Genomic DNA, 24,377 nt, shown 5'->3' with positions numbered 1-24,377 from the left:
TGATGCAGGAGACTGTGTGTGTGTGTGTGTGTGTGTTATAGTGTTGCCATTTACGCCTTTTTTAAAACGATTTTCCCTTGATTTTCATAAAGTGGTTTATAAATATGAGAAGTTGCTATTTTCTGGATATATCAACTTTTTTCTAATAGGTAATAAAAATAATAAATAATAAAAATAATAAAAAAAAATATTTAAGAATGATTATATTTGCATAAGATACAGAAACTGCTATAATGCATGGCATAATTTTTTTTTCTAAAGTTAAATGAATTAAATTTTAACACATTTTTCTTTGTTCAGTGGGCCTATTATTTTATTAAATAGCCTATAGGTTGGCCTATTTAGTGGTTAGAGTCAATTAGCCTACTGGATCGCCTTTAAGTCTGTGTAAACACACATTGTATTACATTTATTTCTCTAATTTAAAATAATTTTATCATTTGTAATCAGAATGCTGAGCAAATTCTTAAAGAACTGCATTTATTAAAGTAGTCTATTAAAAGAAATGGAACAGAATCTGTAGTTCAGTTCTCGGAATTCTGGAAGTCATAATTGCTTAAAAATGCAGTGTGCTTGTTTATCTTGCGAGACCTGGCAACCCTGATTGAATGAGTGTGTGTGAGTGTGTGTGTGTGTGCGTGTTTGGGCAGGGCTGCAGTGAAGCGCAGCTGATGTGTGTGATTCTCTGTCAGACGCGTTTGTATTTCAGATCTTCCTGTGTTTCGGTGGAAATCGGTGAGATATTTTGAGCTTATGATTTCATCCATACGTGTTCATGACGGAACCGCTTTTATCTTTTATTCATTCGCGCAGACCGCAGAGATTTGCACCGGGACTGACATTATGCGCTCGGTAACCGGGTGGTGCTGATGCTGACATCTTCCATCATCCATCTGCTTTAACGGGAATAGTGAATCCATTCATTGCGTAGACGGGTTCAACATGTCCATGAAAGCAAAAAACGGCGAGGCGGTGAAGGTGGTCGTTCGGTGTCGCCCGCTCAACCGTAAGGAGGAATCGATGGGGTATGAGAATATCGTGCAGATGGATGTGAAACTGGGCCAGGTGGCCCTGCGGAACCCCAAGGCGGGTCTGGGAGAGCTGCTCAAGACCTTCACGTTCGACGCGGTTTACGACGCGTGTTCCAGACAGAGCGACCTGTACGACGAGACGGTGCGGCCGCTCATCGACTCGGTTCTGCGCGGCTTCAACGGCACCATCTTCGCGTACGGACAAACGGGAACCGGGAAGACGTACACCATGCAAGGCCAGTGGCTTGACGCCGAGCGCCGCGGCATCATCCCAAACTCGTTTGAGCACATCTTTACGCACATCTCGCGATCTCAGAACCAGCAGTATCTGGTCCGGGCCTCTTATTTGGAAATCTACCAGGAGGAGATCCGAGACCTGCTCACCAAAGACCACAGCAAGAAGCTGGAGCTGAAGGAGAGTGCTGACTCAGGGGTCTACATCAAAGATCTGTCCTCCTTCGTCACCAAGAACGTGAAGGAGATCGAGCACGTGATGAACGTGGGGAACCAGACCAGATCGGTGGGTTTTACTAATATGAACGAGCACAGCTCGAGGTCTCATGCTATCTTTATCATCACGGTGGAGTGCAGCCAGCTTGGGCCGGATGGACAGAACCATATTCGCGTTGGCAAACTCAACTTGGTGGATCTGGCGGGCAGCGAGCGACAAACCAAGACTGGCGTCCAAGGAGAACGTCTGAAGGAGGCCACCAAGATCAACCTGTCCCTCTCCGCTCTGGGAAACGTAATCTCTGCGTTGGTGGATGGGCGAAGTTCTCACGTTCCCTACCGTGACTCTAAACTCACGCGGTTACTGCAGGACTCATTGGGCGGGAACGCCAAGACCATCATGGTGGCCACGTTGGGACCGGCCTCCTACAATTACGAGGAGACCCTGACCACCTTGCGTTACGCCAACCGCGCCAAGAACATCAAGAACAAGCCTCGCGTCAACGAAGACCCCAAAGATGCCCTCCTGAGGGAGTTCCAGGAGGAGATCGCCCGGCTGAAAGCACAGCTGGATAAACGCGGCATGCTCACCAAGAGGAAGAGGAGGAGCAGGAGACTGAGGAAGATCGGAGATGGTGGCGAGGTTGAAGAGGGAGAGGAGGATGATGTTGAAGATGAGGAGGAGGAGGAGGAAAGCGTGGAGAAGGAGGCACAGGAGTACATGAAGGAGCAGCAGGAGAAGCTGCAGAGAGAGAAGGAGGCCATCAGAGACGATCATTCTCTGGTGGCGGAGGAGAAACAGAGACTCCTGGAGGAGAAAGAGAGGATGATGAGGCATCTGAAGAAGGAGCAGGAGGCCACAGAACTCCTCACAGCCAAGTTTAAGGTGACTAAGATTGTGTGTGTTGTGTTTATGGTTGTATCGGGTTCCACTGATGTGTGTGAAACATTAAACGATTGAAAGAGCTATGAAAAAGTTCTTTATATACAGTTTTTTGTAAATATAAATTATATAAATAATAAAAATTTCAATTAAAAACAGGCAGATAGATAGATAGATAGATAGATAGATAGATAGATAGATAGATAGATAGATAGATAGATAGATAGATAGATAGATAGATAGATAGATAGATAGATAGATATAGATAATGGATAGAGAGACAGAATGATAGACAGAAAGATAATGGATAGATAGATAGATAGATAGATAGATAGATAGATAGATAGATAGATAGATAGATAGATAGATAGATAGATAGATAGATAGATAGATACAGTACAATCAAAATATTAAAAAAAATTAAATAAAATAAAATGCACAAAACACAAAATTGTTGAAAATATGCAGTATGGAAAAGACATAATGAACATTTCATGCAGTGGAAATGTGGGCTATTTGTCATTTTTGTGAGGTCCATTGTGTTTTAGTTATTCCATCTTCCATTGCCATCAGTTAGAATCAGGCCAGCAGACGCATCTGTCTCAGTCAGTTGTGCTGCTTATCGATCAAACGACAGCGAATCAAAAGAGGTCGACAAACACTCTGTGTGTCAGAGCAGAGCTCAGGATTCATGTGAGTTTCCATGTGTTTGATCTCTGCTGTCACATCACAGCGTAACCATGACAGCAGAGCCAATTCCTCCACTGCACAGTTCAACACAAGCGACTGTTGATCTTCTGAGGATGACAGTACTATGCGTAATCCTTTCATATCTAAACAAGACAGTAGCTGCTTTATTCAGCTGTTTGCTTTTTTATTCCCATTGATGCTGTCAGGTTATAGAGAAGTGTATTTAATAACGGGGTACAGACTTTCAGCTGTGTGTGCGAGAGCTAATAGACTCAATCACAGACGGCTGATGGTGGACGACATTCTGCTGTGGTCAGCCAATCACGTGCTCTTGTTGTTTCTCGGTCATCATTAAGCCAATCAAAAGACAGTAGACAGGTAGAGATTCTTTACACTGTCTGGAGTAAAAGCATTGATCCGCTATTTTTGGAACGGTCTGCGAATCTTTGACTGTGTGCATCTACAACAGCAAGTTATACTCTTGTGTATCTTTGAATATTCATTGATTATTATGGTGAATGTGAGATGGCTGACGCGTCAACGTATCTGGAGCGGTCGAATAGGGATCTACACATATCTATGTCCGCTCGTCACTCCACGGAAGAGAGGGGCGGAGTCAGCAGAGCTCACTAGTATTTGGACTAAAACAGCACGCTGAAAACAGATCTGATTTTGACAGGGTAAAGAAGGTGTTTTTTATTCTACCATTGAGAAACTTTAACCAAAGTTTGTTATAGACTTTTCATTAAGACCCTAAAGAATCATATCAACTTGTGGAAAATGGGCATCCGATGACCCCTTTAAAAAACGAAAACTATAAGAATAACATCAACAACTAAAGGACTAAAACTTTAACTAAAATTGAAATAGAAAATATAAAAATATGATTGACTAAAAAATAATACCAAAAATGTAAACTTAAAAGCTTTATAAACACAAAAGAATATATAAAAATGACAAAAAGAACTAAATTACTAAACCTTTAAAATGAAAACCAAAACAGAAAGAAAAAAATAATTCAAAAACTATAATAGTCCATTAATTATAAAATAAGCCTGTGTGTTCTCTGTAATAGTCATGTGATGTGGTAAGGCATGACATCATGTCTTGAGTATATGTGACAGCAGAGCAGGCTCTTCGTTCTCATATGAGAGGCGTTTGCTGAGGTTCTGGCCAGATGCAGGATAAGAGAGGGGCTTCAGATTTATAAATAAGTCTAATTATTGGTGGGTCATTTCCTGACAGGTGATGATTCATCACGACCTCATCCTGTTCCCTGCGCTGTGAGCCAATCACATCACTCGATCTCAAACAATAACAGCAACACAGGAAATATATCACTGCTCCTCTGATTACAAACACAACGGCTGTGTTCACAATCACATACTACTCACTGTATTCTGTATGCTATGTATATTTGCTTATGGACAGTGTGTGTGCTGCACACATAGTATGAGTAGTATGGTGTCGTTCCAAACTTAGCTCGTGACTCAGTTTTTGCCCCAGATTCGTTGTGCTGCTGCAGTGAATTGAATGTTTAATTGTTTTACCTGTGGAACAGACTAAACCACTTCACACACACGTTTAGCCTTTAATGTCTGGTTACACAACTTTATTCTTGTTTAATTATAGTGTCATTTAAAGAAAGGACATGGGGGCGAGACAGACAGACAGGCAGGAAGAGACATAATTATATAGTGTCTTTTAGATTTGTTTGTGTGTGTGACTGTGTTTGGAGTATAATACTAGTATAATCATACTGTTTTTACAGTGTGTAGAATGTATACTGCCAATCACGTAGAATGTAAGTGTTGCTATTGTTGACATTTTCATTAGTCAAATAAACCTGAAATGAAGTTTCATATAAATACTGGATGGACAACTTAAGCTAAACTGTTGCTTTGGCAACTTACTGAAATAAATGATCTAAAGTACTAAAATTACTAAAGCTAAAAAGTGGAAATAAAAATAATAAATAAATATAAAATAATAAAAATGAAAAAATTACTAGAACTTATATTAAAACTAATTTTAAAAAGAAAACTGAAAATATAAAAATAAAAATAAAAATTCATTCAAAATATGAATAAATGCTATAACATTATATAAATACTGATCAATTAATATTGCATATTTGTATAATGCAGTTTATAGGTAATTTGAAGTATGCTAAAATTAATAAATAAAAAAAAACTAACAGTAAAGATGAAATAAAATAAATGAAAGCTAAACAGAAATATTAAAAAAAATTAAAATAAAAAAATGACAAACGCACATAAGATTACTAAATGGTATATTGAAATTAATATTAAAATGAAAACTGAACATATAAAAATAAAGCCTAATTCAAAATAATAATAAATACTACAACATTATACAAGTAATACTGAAATAACACTGATTTATATGTTTTTTTGTATGCATGGAATCCCCAGATGATGGATTAAAAATGCAAAACGACTGAACGCCACTTTCTGAATTAAACATTCAACATAATTGTTTCACAACATATATTGTTATATAATGAATGCTAGTATTCAGTTCCAAACATAGCCTGTGCGTGCTGACAGTAAACTCAGTCATTGGCCTTCTCCCAGAATGCTTTGCTGAGATATTGATGTGTCAGCGTCTATGTGCCGGTGGGCGGAGCTTCCGTTCGGCGCTTCTGGCCAATGAATTCCTCAGCAGTGTGAATAGATAATGAGCCAGACTGGTCCTGAGCTCTGTTGCCATGGTGACGGGAGTGTGGGGGGTCTGGATGGAAAGGTCTCTGTTAAACGAGAGCATCTTCACTGCTGAGTGAGTGTGTGTGTGTGTGTGTGTGTGTGTGTGTGTGTGTGTGTGTGTGTGTGATGACGGAGCATCCTGCTGATGCTTCCCTGGAGGCCCACGTCTATTTTTAATAAGTTTCTCTCTCTATACTGTATCTTTTTTCCATCACTACTGTAACAGTATACTGTGTACCATATACAAGTCAAAATATTACTCAAGCCTAAAGACATTACATTTAACATTTTTATATTTTTATATTTTATACTCATTTTACAATTTTATATAAATTATGTACTAACATTACTACTTTGATACTAACAAAAATAAATTAAAGTTAAATAGACATTAATAATAATAATAATAATAATATTAATAATAAGACTAAAATCTAAAATGAAAACTAAAAATATAAAAAAGCAAATGCAAAATATTAAAGATTTATTTTTAAGACCTGGGTGTGTAAAGGGGTTTGCAGCATTTTATTTAAATTAGTTTTTTTGTGAATTAAATGTATTATATTTTTATTGTTGTGGTTCTAACATTATTAAAATAGAAACTAAAAAGTAAATCAAAGTTAAATATAAATATTTAAATAAAATAAAAAAAAATGATAAAAGCATATAAAATGAGCAAAACTAAAATAAAAAATTAAAACAAAAATATATAAAAAGCTAATTCAAAATATGAATTACTTCTGTGTGAGTGTCTGCAGGGTTTAGAATCATTCTATTTTATTTAGCACCACATTTCTTAATTCAAATTTTTTGTGAATTAAATAATTTAATTGTACTGACATTACTAAAACTAAAAGTTAATTAGAAATGTTTAGAAAAAAAGACAACACAAATAACAAAGTCTAAAATTAAAATGATAAATAAAATTTAAAAAATCTCATTCAAAATATGAATTACTAACATTTTATTATATTTTATTTGATTATAATATATATATTTTTTGTTGGAAAGAAAAAAATTGGAGCAGGCCATGTAAAACTACGTCAGGAACAGTTAGGTGCATTGGGCCAAATATTACACCTAATTAATATTCATAACCATGATGATAAGATTATAATATATGTGTGTGTATTACATGTATTATAGTAATTGCTTGTTTTTTTTCTATTTTAATTGTTTCTGTTGGTCATACTGCAAGGTAAAAATTGCACTAGTCTAAGTAAAACTGCTTAACTTCACCTAATTAATATTCATGACCATGCTGATAAGGTTTGTAATTGTGTCTGCCCCTCTGCTTGGCTGTACATTAACCCGAGAAGGTTTTGGTTTCATCCCATGGGACAAAAAGCCCATTCTGTCCATCTTTCCATGTCTCTGCGTTATCTCTCCTCCCTTTCCCTCCGTTCCAGTCCCGTGATCACAGAGAGAGATGGGTTGTGTGTGTAAATCAGAGGGAGCCTGATGGGTCCTGACAGGATGTTTTGGATGTCATGAGCTGGTCTGAAGGGCCGTGCGGGTCAGCTGTAGTTCTGGGCTCAGGCTTTGTTCTTGTTTCTGTTGTGGCTAATGTTGCTAAAGCCGCGAGCTGCTGCCGTCCACAATCAGAGCTCTGTGTGTCGAGTGGGGGAGGAGATTCACAGAGCTGATTTCCATCATGCCTTTCAAAAGCTCGTTCACACTCACAGCCATTTGCAGCGAGAAAGAAATCAGAAGTAGTCCATTTTCAAAGAGAGTTGGTGATTTCAGGCCACTCGAGCGACAGCAATCGCTTGTGATGCAACAAAATTGAGCAGGTTTCTATTTGTGCAGTATCACACCGGAAAGCCCCGCCCACAATCAAATCTCATTGGTTCAAAGTTCCACTGCACTTAAATATATTTTTAGATATTATATAATACTACTGTTTAATTTGGGGTCAGTAAGAGTTTGTTCTTCAAATAAATTAGTATGTAATTATATTTATTAATTGTTGAATATAGAAAAGTTAAATATAAATATTTTTTAAAAAGCAAAAAAAACATTTCATAAAATTTTCTTGAGTTGTTTAATATATATTTGTAAATTACATGTATTATAACTGTTCTGGCACCAAAAAGCAAAAGAAAACAGACAAAAGCACATAAAATTACTAAAATTTAAAATGATTAAAAAAAATTTAACAAGCCGATTCAAAATATTAATAACTTTTAGCACCATTTTATTTCATTTTCATAAATTGTTTTCTGAATTAAATTGTACCATATTATAACTGGTTTGGTACCACAATTACACACACAAAAATGTAGTTAAATAGAAATATTTTTTAAAAATTTAAAAATAAAACATAACAGAATGACAAACTAAAATGAAAAAAAATAACTAAAAATATGAATTACTTCTGTTTGGGTACTTAGTATCTGCTGAAGGGTTTTGCCCTTTTTTTATTTTGTGAATTGCATTTATTATATTTGAATTGTTTTGGTATCAATATTAGTAACATTGAAAAAAGTTCAAAATAAATATTTAAAAAAAACAAAAAAAATTACAAAAGCACATAAAATGACAAACTTTTGAACAGTAGAGTATATAAAATGAAAAAAAAAAAGTCTGTAGTCATTACAATTAGCTTTATATAAAAGAATCTGAAGTGATTTGATATGTCCTAAATGAGTGTGACCTCCACATGTGATCCGCTGCTGATGTTGATGGTTTCTTGTGGTTGCCAGGCGATGGAGAGCAAGCTGCTGGTTGGTGGGAAGAACATTATTGATCACACTAATGAGCAACAGAAGATGCTTGAACAGAAAAGACACGAGATTGCAGAACAGGTAATGCATACTGTTTTAATGTTTGCAATTACTGGTCACACAAAAAAACCTTCAGCATCCATATGTGCTCGTGTACAACACATAACTGAGTGTGTGCATCTGTGTGTGTCTGCAGACACGCAGAGAGAGAGAAATACAGCAGCAAATGTTGGCTCAGGATGAGGAGACACTAGAACTCAGAGAAACGTTCTCCTCACTGCAACAGGAAGTGGAAGCAAAGACCAAGAAACTCAAAAAGGTGAGACACACACACACACACACACACACACACCTGGAGAGAGGTGAAGCGCAGTGATCACATTCAGAGGTTGCTAATGAAGAGAAGGTCCTTGTTTTGGGACCAGTGGTTCCCAATATTAAGATAATTCTGAGATGCTTCATCTCATTTGATAATTCTTTCTTTATGTGGAGCTTTATGTATGCAAAGCAAAAGATTAATAACAAATATCCCATATTGTATTTTCACAATACAGCATGTTGATTTATCGCTCAGAGGTGTAAAAAATCTAATCTAAACTGGTTTCCTCAGAGATAAATTGCTAATGGAGTATAACTGGTGTATATATGGGGTCAGTGATATGATTATTTTAGTATCATTGAGATACTATTATAGTTTTTATTATTTATTTTATTATTAGTGTGTTTCTTGATCAGTAAATCAGCATATTCGAATGATTTCTGAAGGATCATGTGACACTGAAGACTAGAGCAATGATGCTGAAAATTCATCTTTGATCACAGCAATAAATTACATTTTTCAATACATTCACTTAGAAAACACTTATTTTAAATAATAATAATATAAAAACATTATATATATTTTATAATTTAATATTGTAAGTAATGATATTTCTATAATAATTCTATTTTACTGTATTGTTAATCAAATAAATGCGGCCTTGGTGAGCATAAGAGACGTATTATAAAAATATTAAATCTGACCATTGTCAAACCTCAGACAACCACTGAACAGACTGACAACAAATATAAGTGTAACAGCTCTGAGTTCCCTAACTCCTGTTCCTCTTGCTTCCCCCTTAATTCTGGACCTTTGACCCCTGGATCACCCCTGACCCCACTCCCTGTGAAAATAAAAACCTTTTATCAGTACAAGAAGGTTAGTTTGTTCTACATTTGCTCGGTTGCTGTCAGAGGCTACGAGGCTAATGCTAAATGCTAGTCTTGGATTAAAGTGTTATGAAAAGCACAAACGCTTGCACAGCAACTAATTCTAGCCAACTTGCTTTAATCTTCATGACTACCGCTGGCATGCTAACCACCAAAACCCTCCTCCAAGAAGTTCTGATGACTTCACAGATTCATTCTCAATAGCAGACAGGCCAAACAGAACTGAGCTCCACCGTTCCCACATTAATCTGCACGCCACTTCCTGTCAGAACACATCCTGTTGGGTTCTGAGTGTGGAATAACTGCTGTGATGTTCAGATGAAACACAGCCAGATGCCTGAAAATCCTCTAGAGCCTTTACATGCTCCTTCCTGACCTTCACCTTTAACCCCTGCTGACCTTTCACACTAACACTGACTGAGCACTGAGTGACTGCATGAGAGTGATGATGATGGATGGATGAAGATGAAGGATGGATGGATGGATGGATGGATAGCAATTATGAAAGATGGATAAATGAGTGATGATGAAGGATGGATGGATGGATAAATTGATAGATGATTATGATGAAGGATGGATGGATGATGACGAAGGATGGATGGATGATGAAGGAAGGATGGGGATGGATGGATGGATGGATGATGATGATGAAGGATGGATGGATAAACAAGATTGATGGGTGAAGAGGATGAATGGATGGATGAAGAAGATGGATGGATGATGATTATGAAGGATTGATGAGTGAGTGATGATTATGGATGATGGATGGATGATGATGATGAAGGGTGGATGGATAGATGGATAATAGATGAAGAAGATGAAGGATGGACGGATGATGAAGGATGGATGGATGATGGATGGATGGATGAAGAAATGAAGGAAGGATGGAAGGATAGATAAAGATGAAGGATGGATGATGATTATGAAAGATGGATGAATGAGTGATGATGATGAAGGATGGATGGATGGATAGATGAATTATGATTATGAAGGATGGATGTTGGATGGATGATGATGATGGGTAAAGAAGATGAAGGATAATGGATGGATGGATGATGTTGATGAATGGATGGATGAAGGATGGATGGATGGGTGGATGGATGGATAATGATTATGAAGAATAGATGAATGAGTGATGATGAATGAATGAATGAATGATGCAATTATATAGTGCTAATTGTGTATTGCTGTACATCCAAAGCGCTTTACAATCATGTGGCGGGCGGGGAGTCTCTCTCCTCAACCAGCATGTTGATAAGGATGGATGGATGAATGATGGATGAATGAATAAGATGAAGGAAGGATAATGGATGATGATGATGATGATGATGAAGGATGGATGGGTGGATAGATGAAGAATATGGATGGATGATGATGAAGGATGAAGATAAAGCATGGATGATTATGATGAAGGATAGATGGATAGATGAATGATGATAACTAAGAATGGATGAATGATGATGATGATGATGGATGGACAGATGATAATTAAGATAATGGGTGGGTGGGTTTATGGATGATGATGATGATCACACATTCTTTCTTTCTTTCTCTCTCTCTCTGTTTGTGTGTGCAGCTGTATGCGAAGCTTCAGTCTCTTAAGGCTGACATTCAGGATGTGAATGATGAGCATGTGAGGAGCCGGCAGGAGCTGGAGCAGACACAGAATGAACTGACCAGAGAACTCAAATTCAAGTGAGACTGAGCTCATTTACTTTATCTGTGCATCGTTTTACCATTGCTGACGTTTAAGAGCAATCACACAGCTGCATGAATTTTGGCAGTGTCCACAGCTAATGTGTCTGTGTCTCTGCAGATATCTGATTATAGAGAACTTTATACCTCCTGAAGAGAAGAATAAAATCATGAACAGACTTCAGTTTGATGCTGAAGAAGACCAGTGGAAGTTTCAGCCTCTCGTTCCAGCAGAGAAGTGAGTGAACCTTCATCCATCTATGTGATGCATCAGATACTAATACTTTATATTTACTGCTTTCCACATTTTAGAATAATAGTAAAGTCATCAAAATGATTGATGATTGAATAGCACAAATGGATAAATGTTTTGTTTTGTAACAAAATTTGATTAGTGCTGGGCAACGATTAATCACATCCAAAATAAAAGTTTTGTGTACATAATGTGTTTGTGTAGTGTGTATATTTATAATGTATATATAAATGCACACACATGCATGTATATATGTAAGAAAATTTTTATTTATATATGAATATAAATATATACATGTAAATACATCTAAATATATACTGTATCTGTGTGTCTTTATATATAAATAATAAATATACACAGTTCACACATATATTATGTACACAAAACTTTTATTTTGGATGTCACAATTAATCGTTGCCCATAGGCACAATTTTTAGAACCTTTATAACAAAAGTTCTTCTGTTCCTGGGAAACATAAATACCATGGTACTTATTCAATTCAAGTTTATTTGTATAGCGCTTTTTATGATACAAATCGCTGCAAAGCAGCTCTACAGGAATTTAAGTTTCCACAATATATTTATATATTGCAGAACCTTAATATGTTTAACTTATGGCAAAATTTGGTAATTCTGTATGTTGTCTGAGCGTTGGCATCCTCCGAAGTCCTCTGAGGGGTTGGCATTATCTTTCCTCAGGTGTTCGGTCATCTCAGATCATTTAAGGGTTGGATCCAGACTGAAGCTTCTGTAATTCGTAGTTACCACGGGATGTTAGAAACAGAGAAACATATAGAGACATAATTAGCGTAGCTGCTGTTCCATCTAAACAAAAATGATTTGTTCAACCAAAGCTAAAGAATAATAATAATAATGTACATTTGATCAGATATAACTGCAGTACAAGATTATAAGATGCATTATGTGAATGCTTGGCTAAAGAGATGTGTCTTTAATCTAGATTTAAACAGAGAGAGTGTATCTGAACCCCGAACGTTATCAGGAAGGCTATTCCAGAGTTTGGGAGCCAAATGTGAAAAAGCTCTACCTCCTTTAGTGGACTTTGCTATCCTAGTTACTACCAAAAGTCCAGAGTTTTGCGACCTTAGGGAGCGGGTTGGATTGTAGCGTGGTAGAAGACAAGTTAGGTACGCAGGAGCTAAACCATTTAGGGCCTTATAGGAAAGTAATAATATTTTGTAAATGATACAGAACTGAATAGGTAGCCAGTGCAGAGACTGTAAAATTGGGGTAATATGATCATATTTTCTTGACCTGGTAAGAACTCTAGCCGCTGCATTTTGGACTATCTGTAGCTTGTTTATTGAAGATGCAGGACAACCAGCTAGCAGTGCATTACAATAGTCCAGTCTAGAGGTCATGAATGCATGAACTAGCTTTTCTGCATCAGAAACAGGTAGCATGTTTCAAAGCTTGGCAATGTTTCTAAGATGGAAGAATGCTGTTTTTGTAACATGGGAAATATGATTTTCAAAGGACAAGTTGCTGTCTAATATAACACACAGATTGTTGACTTTAGAGGAAGTAACAGTGCATCCGTCTAGTTGCAAATTGTAATCCAAGAGATTCTGTGTACTGTTTTTTGGTCCAATAAGTAATATCTCTGTCTTATCTGAATTTAATAGGAGGAAATTATTGGTCATCCAATCTTTTACATTTTTTACACAATCTATTAGCTTAGATAGTTTAGAAATTTCATCTGGTCTAGTTGAGATATATAGTTGAGTATCATCAGCATAACAATGAAAACTAATCCCGTATTTTGTAATAATATTACCAAGAGGCAACACGTATATTGAAAATAGAAGAGGACCCAGGACAGATCCTTGTGGTACTCCATACTTTACTGGTGATAATTGTGATTATTCTCCATTTAAATGAACAAAGTGTTAGCGATCGGACAGGTAGGATCTAAACCATGTTAAAACCTGCCCTTGAATACCAGTATAGTTTTGTAATCGATCTATGAGTATATCATGGTCTATAGTGTCGAACGCAGCACTAAGATCAAGTAATACTAGCAATGAGATGCAGCCTTGGTCTGAAGCAAGTAGTAAGTCATTTGTAATTTTAACAAGTGCAGTTTCTGTACTATGGTGAGGTCTGAAACCTGACTGAAATTCTTCATAGAGATCATTTTTTGCAAGAAGGAGCACAATTGAGCAGACAACTTTTTCTAAAATGTTAGACATAAACAGAAGATTTGAAATGGGTCTGTAATTTGCCAGTTCATTAGAATCTAGTTGTGGTTTCTTAATAAGAGGCTTAATAACCGCCAGCTTGAATGGTTTTGGGACGTGACCTAAAGATAACGATGAGTGAATAATATTGAGAAGCGGTTCTTCTGCTACAGGTAACAACTCTTTCAGTAGTTTAGTGGGTACAGGATCTAATAAACACGTTGTTGGTTTAGATGCACTGATAAGTTTATTTAGCTCTTCCTGTCCTATAGTTGTAAAGCTCTGTACTTATCTGGTACTTCACAGAATACCATGGTGTTATACCATAGTACACCATGATTATTTATCATAGGGTTTATTGATTACAGGGTTTATTATTATCTAAAACCATTAAAAAATTCCATTAATGCAAATAATATAAATGTTAACTGAAATAAAATATTTTAAAAACTTAAACTTATTTGTTTTTTAGCTTGTTTTCATGGCAATATTTCTAATTCACATTTAGTCTAAGTATTAAAATAATTACAAGTAAAATATAATGAAAAATTTCAAAAACTAAATTACTAAAAGTTTAACTAAAATTAAAATCAGAAAATATAAAAATAGTATCTGATTAAAAAGAGTAACAAAAATGATAATACTATTTCTACAATACTAGACTGACCTGACATTGTGATTTTCTAAGCAGAACAGCTGATAGTGAAGCTGATGTTCTGCTCTGTTTTCTGTGTTCACGCAGTAAATTCACGCAGATGAAGAGAAGACCCACCTCCGCTGTGGGATACAAGCGACCAATCAGCCAGTACGCCAGGGTTGCCATAGCGATGGGAGCTCATTCCAGATACAGGGTACGTTTATGGAGAGAGAGATGGAAGTGTAGGAAGAAAAAGAGGAACGTGACCAGAGGATGTCAAATCAAATAGTTCATGTTCTGGTCTGTGTGATTATGTACAATGCAAATATATGTCGAGAATGTTATTTATAAATAGTAATTAAGAAAAAGATTTTTTGCAGTGAGCAGTTTTATATAGTTGTGCTTATGTCTTTTGTCCCTCATGTCCCTCCGTAGGCAGAGAATATAATGGTTCTGGAACTGGACATGGCTCCCCCTGTCGTGTTTCAACTGGACCTCTCGAGGTCTGGATCAGAGGTGGAACTGTCCCGAGACGTTCTGTTGGACAACACCAGTTACAGAGAGAAATCAGCGGCCGGACGGGTCAGAAAATCTCAGTCATGGTTAGTAAAAGATTTAACAATCATTATATGTACACACACACACACACACACACACGCACAAAGAATTATACCTTTTTTTACATATTCAAATATGATTTTTCTATACATTATATACTTGTATATAAAAAAAGATATACTACATGTATTTAATCCATTTTTTAAATAAATATACATACTGTATATAAAAATTGTATTGGAATATGTAAAAAAAAGATTTAAATAAATATTTAAATAATTAAATGTAATATATAATATAATATATAAACTATATATATATATATATATATATATATATACACATACACACACACAAGATATCAAATTTTATTATATTTTTAAATAAACATTTAATTACACACACACAAACACATACAGTATCTACTGTGTATAAAATTATTAATATAAAAATAATTATTGAAATAATTAAATATTTAAATACAGTTTAATAATAATAAAATTGGAAAATAAATTTTTTACATTATAATTATATGTTAATAAATAAAAGTAAAAAATATTTATAATATTTAATATAATTCAATATAACTTCATAAAGTAATTTGGGTCTTTTCTTAAATTATTTGTGTGTATGACCAGATTAAATTGGGATTATAGTGTGATATGGTCCATACAATATTATACAATATCCAATATCCAATATTAACACATAATTTATTTAACATAGTGCTCATGTACATAGTTGAATCAGATTTCTCAAATATATTTGGCTATTTTTGGAATGGAATATGTATGTGTGTATTTCTCATACGATTTACTACTACTATACAATGCAGTGTACCTGAATTAATCTCTCATTTCCAGTGGAATTGCAATTTAAATCTATTTCTTGACTCCTAATTTGATTGGACTGCCAAAATAAAGACATTTTGACTAAATATTGTATTAAAAAATAAAAAACACTTTGATGCTGCTAATAGCTGCATTAAACATGCACTTAATAATATGATTATATATTAAGTGGTGATGGCGCAGTGGATAAGACACATGCCTTTGGTGTGAGAGACCCGGGTTCGAATCCACTGGGAGACACCAATGTGTCCCTGAGCAAGACACTTAACCCCTAGTTGCTCCAGAGGCGTGCGACCTCTGACATATATAGCAATTGTAAGTCGCTTTGGATAAAAGCGTCAGCTAAATGAATAAATGTAAATGTAATAAGACCACAGTGTCACATAATTCACTGTAAATTACTCCAATCTATTTTAAACAATAGTAGCACATTCAAACTATTTTACTAAGTCATCTAGGTATTCTTTGCATACTACATCTACTCCAAAACTGCTGTCGGTTCCAAGATAATGACACTATATGTGTTTGCAGGTGTCAGTCTCAGCAAGTCATTTCCTCCTCAAGCTTCGCCCTCTCTCTGGCATCCTCAGGGTCACACAGCTTGCCACACCCACAGAACATCACCATGGCAACAGCCCTGGAATGAGACTTGGAATGACCATATTCCCGCCCTCGTAAGGAATAAACAATAGTCAATCAATCCTACATAGACCAAGGAAGACGGGGGAGATGAACCGTCTGTCATTATTAACCAAGACTGGAGCGATCAAACCTTCAACCAGATGAAAACCTACCCGCGATCTGATGAAGCAGGACAAACCGTGAACACGGGACTAGACCCACCAACTCATCAGGACCAATGCAACCATCAATATTAGTAACGTGATTCACCCTTTCGCTCCCTCTTGCGCTCTGCTCCTCAGGACAGTGGAGACACTTTAATAACTGCATTCAACAGCACTGAATAACACCGCCTCACCTGACACCTGAGGCTCGTTAAGATAGTTATTTTCATTCATTTTGCTGCTTCCAAAACCGTCGGTCAACCTCAGTGTGTTTGTACTGACCTGCACGGGTCTGATCCAGGAGTAGAGCCACACACACCTCGAATGATGGAAGCCAAACGGACGGGGCTTTGTGATCGCTCACCCTGAGCTTTCAAGACGAGAGCTGAGCAAGAGGGACGTCTCTCTTTCTATCTGCATGTCTTACTGTATGTGTGTGTCTTTGTGATTCTGATCAGGGTTCTGGATGGGAGGTGGACGGCTGATTGGCTGGAGGAAGGATCGACAGGGTTCCCACGGGCTCATGGAAAACCTGGAAATTTCAGGGAATGCCACTGGTTTTCCAGGCCTGGAAAAGTCATGGAAGTTAATAGAATGTTAGTTGTGGAGATGTAATTTATGCAGTTTTAAAATATAAATATACACATAATATAAATATAAACATTACAACAGAATTGAAAAAAAGTATTATAAAACAACGACAACAGCTAACAATTTTATATATATATATATATATATATATATATATATATATATATATATATATATATATATATATATATATATATATATAAAAACCAAAGTTTGGGGTCAATAAATTTGTTTTTCACAAGGCTGCATTTATTTGATCAAAAATACAGAAAAAGTGGTAGTATTATGAAATATTACCACACTTTAAATTAACTGTTTTAAAGAACCATTTATTATTATTATCAATGTTAAAACAGTTGTGCTGCTTCATATTTTTTGTGGAAACCATGATTTTTTTCAGGGTTCTTTAATGAATAGAACATTCAAAATAACAGCATTTATTTGATATATAATTTTTTTTAACATTATGAATGTCTTTACTGTCACGTTTGATCAATGTAATGCATCCTTGCTGAATGAAGTATTAATTTCTTAGTGATCTTAAACGTTTATATATATATATATATATATATATATATATATATATATATATATATATATATATATATATATATATATTAAAAGGTGTGGGAACCCTGGCTCTAGAAGGACTTGTGCTCTAGAATAGTCTGTATAGAGTGATCAGAGCATGTACTGTATGAGCTGGGCTTGCTTAAACCTTTAAACCACTGAACTAACTTAAAGAAGTGAGACGGAATAGACAAAAACATTCATACACACATATATGCCTTGCTTACTTGATTTCCTCACAGCAGCAGCCATGTTCTCCAGCCGGAAGCCCCTCTCCTGTAACTATGAACATTTGTGGAGTTTGGTTATGTACAGGAGATCAGCGTGTTCACGTGTGTCAGACCTGTGTGTTGTTGGATGACGAGCTGCTCTCACTGGATGGAATTAAAGGAGCAGTTCTCTGGCAAAATATGATTGTGTTTGTGAAAGTTTCTCTTTCCGCATGTAAAACTGCATCAGTCAGTGGGTCTGATTTCAAGGCCTGTTAACATGAAGAACAATAACTGGAAGATAACTTTAATGACTATATTGGCTCCACCCCAATAACGCCACATTTAGTTCTGATCTGAATCAAATGATTCATGAAACGTTCTCCAAAGTTCCGATATACATCAAATGATTTGCGAATCCGCTGTGAAGTCCCAATCTGAATAATGATGCACGAACCCGCTCCAAAGGTCCCATATAAATAAAATCAGTCACAAACCACATTTAGATCTAAATCAAATGATTTGTGAACCCCCTCCGAAGTTTCGATCTAAATCAAATGATTTAAACAGTGAATCATTTTTCGATGCAATGGTTTAGGACAGGGTTCCTCAAATCTTTCCCTGGAGGGCCAATCTGCTGCAGAGTTTAGCTCCAACCCTGATCAGACTCACCTACCTGTGATTTTCTAATGATCTTGAAGACTCTGATTAGCAGCTCAGGTGTGTTTGATTAGGGTTAGAGCTAAACTCTGCAGGAGTGGGCCAGATTTGAGGAAGCCTGGTTTAGGAGTTAGGAGTTCTGGCTAGGAGTTCGAAAAGCTCCGTTTCACCCATCACTACGTGCTTTTTAAAACCATTACAAGCCATGTCGAAACTCAAAAATGAATGCTCTTTTGAACTGGTTTTTACTAGCGAATCGCTTAAACTTGAATGATTGAAGTCACGAGTTTAAAACAATCAGAGTGGTTCTAGCATAATTGACTCAGTTTGTCTGTTTCTCTGCTTTTCGGGCCTTCAGCAATGTTTACACAACACTGTTGCTTGCTAGTTTTATGAGATTAACTAAAATAAGAGACAGAAGTATGATGTTTACAAAAAAAAAAAAAACATATTTCCATTCTGTTGTATTTCACATACAGGATTAAAGGGCTAAAACCTCTGATTCTCATCGATCATACTCATAAATGGGTCATAATCATCAGATGTATAATCACCTTTCAGCTGAGTTGATATTGGCAGACGTCTCCCAGTGTCCGTCCTGGCTCTTGGAACTCGTAATAAGGATTTTATTCAGGTTCTGATAACTAGTTATTATTTATTAAGCACTCAGAGACTTGTTTAAAAGGGTTAATGAATCACCAACACAATGGTTTCGTTTTATTAAAAACAATAACTCATATAGCAAATAACAAAAATAACTGCGAGTAAAAAATCTTCACCACGAATGCCGGCCTCGTACATCCGTTTTTATCAGCATTTTATAGCCTTGCATATCATTTGCATTAATCACATAACAAAACCTCCCATCATTTTCCCCTCTTCTGCCCCTGTCTGTGTTTGCCTCCTCTTCTCGTGCAGGCAGGAAATGTAACCTTTGCCACAGAAGCTGCACAAGTCAGGGTCGGAAGTTCAACAGAAAAAAATATAACATCTTTAGACAGCAAGTGTGCATACCATCTTAAACTATAAGGAAAGTTGCAACACCTTATAAAACATATGCACATCTTGTATACACTTGTCTGAAGCACAATATCACACCTCTAGCAGGTGCGAATAACACCTTAATGCTCAGGAAACATTTCTTATTATTATCAGCGCCGAAAACAGTTTGCTTCATATTTTTGAACAAACCATAGGCTAGTTTTTCAAGATAATGAATAGACAGTAAAAAGCAGAAATAAAAATCTTTTGTACAATTATAAAAATGATTATTGTCGCTTTTTCTGAATTTATTTTTTTCTTGCCAAAAAAATCAAACGTTTGAACGGAAGCGTAAGTGATTTTGGCTCAAGCGTTTCGGTTGTCGGATGGAGTCACTGAGGGCACAGGTAAGACAATCTCCCTCTCCCTCAGTCTGATGGAGGTTTACAGTAGAGCTGCTGATGCAGTTCATCTCCATCTTCTCTGAATAATTAACGTACGGGGCCCACGCGGCGCCTTCCGTTACCGGTTAACCGGGGGAGGCTGGAGGTCGTGTGCCGGTGTCGTGTTCTGTTTAACCTACATGAGGGTCATTTCCCTTTCATCAGTGTCCCTTCAGCGACTAAAGTACCGCTCACTAAACACTTGTGCGGGTTGATTTCATGATTGACGGGCCTCTTTATCAAGGAGTTCACTCACCTGGGGCCTCATCGAACGCACAAAACTTGCTCTGAAAGAGAGAGGCGTACGCCACTTCCTACGCAAAAGGTGGGATTTATAAAAAACAAACTTGACGGGAAAATTTGCGCACCTGCACGCAAACTCTGACCCATGCGTACAAACTCTTTTTCCAGGAGTGAGAAAATGAAGTAAACAACGATTTTATACTCTGCTTTCATGTCGATATACACATTTACATTAAATATACCACTCTCATAATGTAAATAAGCACTGAAATTACATAAAGCAGATTTTTAAACAAAAATTAGGCTATTTGAATTTAGACATATTTGTAGTGGATGCGCTTCATCACTTTTCCTGTGGCATGCTATGTTTTAATGACAGCGAGGAATGCTATAGGTGCACAATAATCCATCTTTAAACTGCAGATCTCATGTCATGAGAAAATATTTTTAGTGAGAAGAATGATCAATGATCTTCGATATTATGGCGGACACTGCTGGATACTCGGTGGTCGTGGATGCAAAAAAAAATTATAATAATAATAATGTTTTGCACAAATGGCATTTATAGTCCGAATCTCATATTTTCTTAATGTGTTGGACCTTTGACGGTGTCACTTGGATGGGAATATGCATGGCAATGATATGCAGATGAGGTTATGCATAGTAAAACTAGGTGTTGTAAGCTCCATATATGGTGATTTCGGGGAGGAGTCGGGGTGGAGATGCACGTACGCACAATCTTCCCCTGACTGGGTTTTAGAAAGGGATTTTTGCGCAGGTTCCGGCGTGTGCATGGTTTAATAAATCTGAAAACTTTTGTTTCTAAATCGACCTTTTATGTACACTTTTAGGATGAGTTTTATAAATGAGGCCCCTGCATGGACTGAACATACACCGGAAACACTCGATTTCACATTTTAAGCCCTGCTCAGGTAGGCTAAATGATATTGTGTAGCCCACCATAATAAAATCAAGTAATTCCTGATAGCACACATACATCACGGAGACTTCTATTTGCATTTACATCTGGAAGACGTATTATTTTTAGTGTTCGCTCCCCTGTACGTCTATACGACGTTTCCTATCAGATGTCAAATAGACATCTATTAGATGTCTTTAAGATGTTTATGATTTAGAATATAGACTTTGTAAAACTGACATCTTACATGTCTGTCAGGTGTTTGTACACAGCAGATGCTTTCCAGATAAAACCATCTTTAACAGACTTCTAGCATAGCCTACATATTCTATCTGGTATACAGATCAATCTCATTGGGTTTTATTGAACTCTGTTGTTAAATAAATGGATGGAGTCCGCGGGGGATACCTATAGCTACTGGAAATCCTTGAGGATCATGAATGAAGTCCTCGCTATGGGAATGGGCCAGAAATCCATCTCTGTTTCCATGACAACCTCTTTTTTGGTCATTGGACATTTTCGTCATGCACCAGTACTCCTCACATACACACACAAATATTATTTTGTAGGCTATTAATAAAGATAATATTTAGAGTTCAAATATAATCTTGTTAAGACGTTTTATTGGCATTTTAATCTGAGATGTCTCTTAATGTTATCAGTGTAGTAATAGGCTGACAGGGTGGTGTGTTTTTGATAGATTAATTTGATAAATATGGGACTAATTTATGTTTTCTGAAAATCACCTCGGCATCAGCGCCCTCTGCTGGATAGAACACACTGACTGATGTTCATGAAGAGATAGATTCTCGCCTGTTTTAACCATTTATGAAGCGCTGATGCTGCTTCTGACCGCTAGATGGCAGCGCAACAACATTCAAAATGACATGACCCTCACTGAACACTTCACAACATAGAAATGCAGCTGTTATTTAGGCCTATTAATTTCGCTGTTTGTTTATCTCCCTTGTGGAAAATTTCATCTTAAACAAGCCTATACTGGTTTGTTGGTCTACCAGCGTGATCTGCCTGGTGCTCAGCAGGTTTAGCTGGTCATCAAGTTTTCTTCCAACCTGACAAGGCCCAATGTGCCCAATATCAGCAAACGTCAAATGTCACACACAAGAATAATTTGTTCAGTTTTGAAAGAAATACAATACAATAAAGTTTATCGACAACACAAAGGCCCTTACATAGTGTTTATTTATTACATGATTTTATATTTAAAAATAAGAAAAAAACAAAATTATTTTATTACAATATTTATAATTTAAATAATAATTATTATTAGATTTTTAATTCAAAATTTTGCATTTAAAATTTAAGTGCATTATATCAGTTCACACTCCTTTCTCTAAACATGAGGAAACTAGTAATCTAGAATTATTTAAAAAATAATGAATACATTTTAAATTCAATTTTTTATTTATATTTACAATTTAAAAAACAATTATAAATGTATTTAATAACAACAACAATTATTATTATCATTATTAACAAATAATTAATGCATTTGAATTCAAAAATTGGCATGTAAGTGCATTAAGTACCAGTTCAAACTTTTGTATAAACATGAGGAAAATAGTTAGACTAGTAAACTAGCTCAGTTTACTGGCTAATAATTATAAATTGAAGTCTTTGCTGTGCATAATAGGCATCTTCAAGTTAAGTGCTATATTCTTTCTCTCTTCAGAAATCAAATGAAAGCCCACTAAACATAAAATGTAGGGTCACAATTAGTACATTGCAATCTAATTCAGAGCTGTTGCCTGATAATTATCATCATGTAAGCCATAATCAGGAAAAACCCTTCTTGTATTTGTACAGAAGCACTTCTTCTCCATTGTTTGCCTCCACAGCGTCTGCAGAATTCCTTAAAAGACAGAGTTTTTATTGCACCGAACCCGTGGAGATCACCAGTTTACGGGCAGCGGGACAGTTAATGTTCAACTCATCTGAGAAACTGTGTTTATCTCCGTCCACATGATCCCTTTCTGAACAGGTTTAACACTCCCAGAGTTCCTGGCCTTCTAAGATGTCACGGACGCACAGAAATAAGCTCGCTGCTCATCAGCTGAAACTCATCTGGGGACGTTACACAACCTACAGTCTACAAACATGAAAATATCTCTCTGGAGAAGGGTTTCTCGTTTCTGTAAATAAATCATCTTTTATTTATGTAGAACTCTTATTTTGTCCTGTGTTGAAGCTTTGTTGTTTTTTTCTGTGTAAAATACAGATGTTGCTGCTAATATACTGAGGCAATGATTTACCAGAGAGAAACAGGAAGGGACAGCAAGACACAACAGCAGGAAAACACAAAGAAGAGAGATTGTGTGTTGGGCCGTGGAGAGAATATAGGCAGGAGGACTATGACCTGTGTTCAAAAGTGATATCATGTATCACAGAAGAATGTTCCTCACAGATGAATGGTGAAACCTCAGAGGAGGAGGAGCAAAAGAGCCACAGGTATTTTCACCGGTAAGGTTTCAGTCATTAGGTGCGTTCGACTTCATGCAGCACTTAGCAGTCCGATCGGCGACTGACTTGAAGCAGTGCATGCCGGTTAGAAATTTAGTCCGACTTGAACCGGCGCCGACCACACGTCACTGTCACGTGTGGCATCAAAGTACCGCGATAGCGTTTCGAGAGCAACCGGCTGACTCAGCCGGCGCAATTTCTCCAGAGCGACTGCGGGAGCGCTGATGACGACACAGCTGTTTCACAATTGGCCAAATTCACCACATGACAACAAGGACGTGTATTTCGGGTTTTTTCTGACAACTTCAGTCCCACTAATGCTCATATACGGACTTTCAAAAAAATAAAAATAAAAATAAATTAACTTTTCATGTCATCTTCATCTCGTATATCATGTTTATTAAAAGATTACAATTATTTTTACTGCAATCACTTTTTGTTAATTCGTTTATATAGGTTTTGTGCATAGGTTTATTTTGGACCTTTTTCATACAGACCCTTTACATTATTAAGCTGCATAACCTATTTAGATAATCGTTTTTTTATGGAATAAATCAAATGTCAATCTTACAGACTTTTAATATAA

General features: G+C 36.4%; 1 protein-coding gene across 1 annotated transcript; it reads left to right on the top strand.

Annotated features, from left to right (window-relative positions):
- Nucleotides 1-942: 942 nt before the first annotated feature.
- On the top strand, nucleotides 943-16,675 carry kif3ca (kinesin family member 3Ca; the record flags this gene model as incomplete). The annotated part of the gene is made up of 8 exons (XM_079434216.1): nucleotides 943-2,367; nucleotides 8,486-8,587; nucleotides 8,703-8,825; nucleotides 11,292-11,410; nucleotides 11,532-11,648; nucleotides 14,606-14,714; nucleotides 14,936-15,102; nucleotides 16,441-16,675. 8 exons carry the CDS (start codon nucleotides 943-945, stop codon nucleotides 16,553-16,555), a joined length of 2,277 nt encoding a protein of 758 aa, XP_079290342.1. The 3' UTR covers nucleotides 16,556-16,675.
- Between the last annotated feature and the right edge of the window lie 7,702 nt (nucleotides 16,676-24,377).

This window comes from Barbus barbus (genome assembly GCF_936440315.1).
Source record: "Barbus barbus genome assembly, chromosome: 14".
Taxonomy (NCBI): domain Eukaryota; kingdom Metazoa; phylum Chordata; class Actinopteri; order Cypriniformes; family Cyprinidae; genus Barbus; species Barbus barbus.
This window is presented reverse-complemented; position numbering and strand designations above follow the sequence as displayed.